General features: G+C 67.6%; 1 protein-coding gene across 2 annotated transcripts; it reads left to right on the plus strand.

The window, feature by feature from the left end:
- The first annotated feature begins 55 nt into the window (after positions 1-55).
- Positions 56-3023, plus strand: LOC118169722 (mitochondrial chaperone BCS1). 2 transcript variants are annotated; one of them, XM_035331238.1, is made up of 9 exons: positions 56-80; positions 198-201; positions 379-754; positions 925-1064; positions 1150-1344; positions 1561-1624; positions 1971-2140; positions 2347-2464; positions 2760-3023. In XM_035331238.1, exons 3-9 carry the CDS (start codon positions 435-437, stop codon positions 3010-3012), a joined length of 1260 nt encoding a protein of 419 aa, XP_035187129.1. In that variant the 5' UTR covers positions 56-80; positions 198-201; positions 379-434; the 3' UTR covers positions 3013-3023. The 2 variants fall into 2 exon arrangements, with proteins under 2 accessions (XP_035187129.1, XP_035187130.1); XM_035331239.1 differs by lacking the exons at positions 56-80; positions 198-201 and having other exon boundaries at positions 675-803; positions 888-1064.
- Positions 3024-3698: the final 675 nt, after the last annotated feature.

Raw genomic sequence — 3698 nt, forward strand, 5'->3', positions numbered from 1 at the left:
GGTGCGCGCCGGGGGCCGGCCGGAAGCGGCGGCGGCGGCGCCGGAAGTTGGGGGGGGGAGGGAACCATAGAGAGCGGCGGGCAGAGCGGCGAGCGGGTGAGGGGCGGCGGCGGGGGGCGATTTTTTAGGGATAAATTTAGCGGATAAATGTAAATAACGGCGGCGTTCGGTGATTTACGGGGGCTCAGGGAACGAAGGAGGGTGAAAGCCGGGGCTGAGGAGGCAGCGGGTGCCTGCTGAGGGCCGCCCCTGCGGCCTCCCCTGCCCGGGGCCTGCTCCGTGCCCCCAGGCCCGGGGCTCCTCACGGGCTGCCCGGCCCGGCCCCTGCCGCCCCGCCCCGCCCCTCAGCGCTTCCCTGCCCTGTCTGTGCCCACACAGGTCTGGCAGCAGACCCCCGAGGCGATGCTGCAGGAGGCAGCCCCTTAGCCCCCGCCATGCCGTTCTCCGACTTCGTCGTGGCGCTCAAGGACAACCCCTACTTCGGGGCCGGGTTCGGCCTGGTCGGGGTGGGCACGGCCCTGGCCCTGGCGCGGAAGGGGGCTCAGTTCGGCCTGGTAGCTTTCAGGCGCCATTATATGATCACCCTGGAGGTGCCCAGCAAAGATAAGAGCTACCACTGGCTGCTGAACTGGATCTCGCACCACGCCAAGCACACGCAGCACCTGAGCGTCGAGACGTCGTACCTGCAGCACGAGAGCGGGCGCGTCAGCACCAAGTTCGACTTCGTCCCCAGCCCCGGGAACCATTTCATCTGGTAAGGGAGAGCGGGGGGAGAGGGAAAGGCAGACTGGGCACCTGCCATTGTTTCGGCAAGGAAAATCCAAGCCGGGGGGCCCATGGAGGCAGCAGGCGAAGCGCTGGGAGCGAGCCAAGGCTTGTGGCGGGAGGTGGGCTCTGTCCCCCAGCCCCGTCCCCTTGCCCCAGGTATCGGAGGAAGTGGATTCGCATCGAGCGCAACCGGGAGAAGCAGATGATCGACCTGCACACGGGGACCCCCTGGGAGTCTGTCACCTTCACGGCGCTGGGCACCGACCGGGAGATCTTCTTCAACATCCTGCAGGAAGGTCTGTAGGAGGCTTCCTGAAGACGCCCGGGACTTCACGGGAGAGCCTGCTCCCTACCAGCTGTGCCCTCTGCCTCTCTCTGCAGCCCGGGAGCTGGCTCTGCAGCAGCAGGAGGGGAGGACGATCATGTACACGGCCATGGGGGCGGAGTGGCGGCAGTTCGGCTTCCCCCGCCGCCGCCGGCCTCTCAGCTCCGTGGTGCTGGAGGAAGGCGTGTCGGAGAGGCTGGTGCAGGACGTGAAGGAGTTCATCGACAACCCCAAGTGGTACAGCGAGAGAGGCAAGGCTCCCTTTGTGCCCTGCCCGGTGCGGCTTCTTACCCTCTGCAGGCACGGCTGTGGGCTGTGAAGCCCCTTGTGGCAGCTGCAGAGAGACGTTCTGCTTCTTGCCTTCCCCTGGTGCATCCCCTGTGTGTGTGCTCAGCCCAGCCCCGTGGTTCTGAGGGAGAGGGCTCCGAGCAGCCCAGCGGGTTCCCCAAAGGACCCTGTCTTCCTAGGGATCCCGTACCGAAGAGGCTACCTGCTGTACGGCCCTCCCGGCTGTGGGAAGAGCAGCTTCATGTGAGTATTGCCGCTGGGGAGCGGCAGCCTCTGCCCGCTGCCTCCTCTGAGGTGCAGCAGCCTCTGGTGGGAGGGTTGGAGGGGCTGGGGGTTGAACTGCAGCCGGGCAGGAGCAGGCTGTGTGTCCCACGCTGTGCCAGCAGCGAGCATTCGCACCGCTGCAGGTCAGGGTGACAGCACTGCGCGCCCTCACTCTGCACAAGCGGGGCTCAGCCCGGTGCCGTATCAGATCCCCGCTGGGGAGGATGCCGGCGGGCAGGGAGAGCCCGTTCTGCAGCCTGCCCTGCCTGCCCCTGCTCCGGGCGCTCCCGCTGTGATTCACCGCCGCGGTTTGTGTCCTTCCCAGCACAGCCCTGGCCGGGGAGCTGCAGTACAGCATCTGCCTGCTCAGCCTCAGTGACCGCAGCCTGTCCGACGACCGGCTCAACCACCTCCTGAGCGTGGCGCCGCAGCAGAGCATCATCCTCCTGGAGGACGTGGACGCTGCCTTCGTCAGCCGGGACCTCGCTGCTGAGAGTGAGCGGTGTCCCTGCTCCTGGGGCGGGCGGCAGCGGGAAATTTGTCCCCGGTGTCAGCGGAGACCGGGAGCGGGCAGCTCCCTGGGGTCGTGCGGCCCAAGCTGTCTGTCTGGGGGAAGGGGGGGAGCAGGGAGCTTGGCTTCAGCCTTGCGTGGGGCCGGGTGAGTGGCAGATGGACACCGTCTCAGACAGTTCTGTCCCCAGACCCTGCTGCGTACCAAGGCATGGGGCGCCTCACCTTCAGCGGCCTCCTCAACGCCCTGGATGGCGTGGCCTCCACGGAGGCCAGGATCGTCTTCATGACCACCAACTACGTGGACAGGTCAGAGCTGCCCCCTGGGAGGGGGGCGTGGGAAACCCTTCCCTCTGGTAGCCTGTTTGGTGACCTTTAGGGAGGGCTGCGTGCGACCCAGCGTGAAAACCGGCTTCTTTTGGGTCGATTTCGCACCTCGGCCCCAGGGACAAGCCTGCTGCCCACCTTTACCCTGCCACAGCGCCCTGGACCTCGCGGGCAGGCCCCTCGCTGCCTGTGCTGGCACGCAGGGGGCTTCCCGCCGGGCCCCTCGTGCGGATCCCCTGGGGTCAGGCTGCTGAGGCAGCCCCGTGTCTCTCGGCAGGCTGGACCCAGCCCTGGTGCGGCCGGGACGCGTGGACCTCAAGCAGTACGTGGGGCACTGCTCCCGCCGGCAGCTCGCCCGCATGTTCCAGCGCTTCTACCCCGAGCAGCCCCCGGCCGCGGCCGAGCGCTTCGCGGAGCGGGCGCTGGGGGTGTGCGAGCAGCTCAGCGCCGCCCAGGTGCAGGGCCACTTCATGCTCTACAAGGCAGACCCCGGGGGAGCCGTCGAGAACGTGGGCTCCATGCTGCTGTGAGCGGGCTGAGCTCTGCCCTGCCGCGCCACGGGGCCTGCAGGTGGCTGGGACGCGGACCGCACCGTCCTGGAGCCGCCCAGGTCCCTGCTCGCCTCTACCTCGCCAAGCCCTCGGCGTTTGATTCACACGGAGCTGCCCGCCCTGCAGCAGGGCCAGGGGTGCGGCTCTCGCTGCTCCCCAGGCCCGGGGCTACTGCACAGACCCCGCTCGCCTCCCTCGGGCTGGGACTGGGAGAAGCTGCCGGGGCTTCTGCTGTGAAACCGGGACACATCCACCCCCAGGAAGGGGGGCGAGAGCCCCGAGGGGAATTTCCCACGGGCAGGACACCGGGGCGGCGTGCTGCTGAAGAGAGCTGCTGGTCTCTGAAGGGAGAGCAGATCACTGACGGGTGAATGTTCTTGGGGAAGCGTACAACACGGCTCTTGGCTCTCCCGTCCCCTCGCTTTTGTGTGTGTGCTGCTGAGGGACAGTTCTGTCCCTTTGCCTTTATCCAGCTGCTGGCCCCGAGTCCTGCTGCCCCGGGACCAGCTCCAGCAGCCTTGCCAGCAGCACCTGGCAACCGCCTCCCAGTTCAGAGGGCTGTTACGTGGATCCCCCGCCCCAAGAGCACAGGCAGCAACACGTCACTCTGCTTGCTTTTAATAGTGCTACAGCCCCGGGCAGGGCGCTTTGGCCAGCTGAGCCTC

This window comes from Oxyura jamaicensis, chromosome 7 (genome assembly GCF_011077185.1).
Source record: "Oxyura jamaicensis isolate SHBP4307 breed ruddy duck chromosome 7, BPBGC_Ojam_1.0, whole genome shotgun sequence".
In the NCBI taxonomy this organism is placed as follows: Eukaryota; Metazoa; Chordata; class Aves; order Anseriformes; family Anatidae; genus Oxyura; species Oxyura jamaicensis.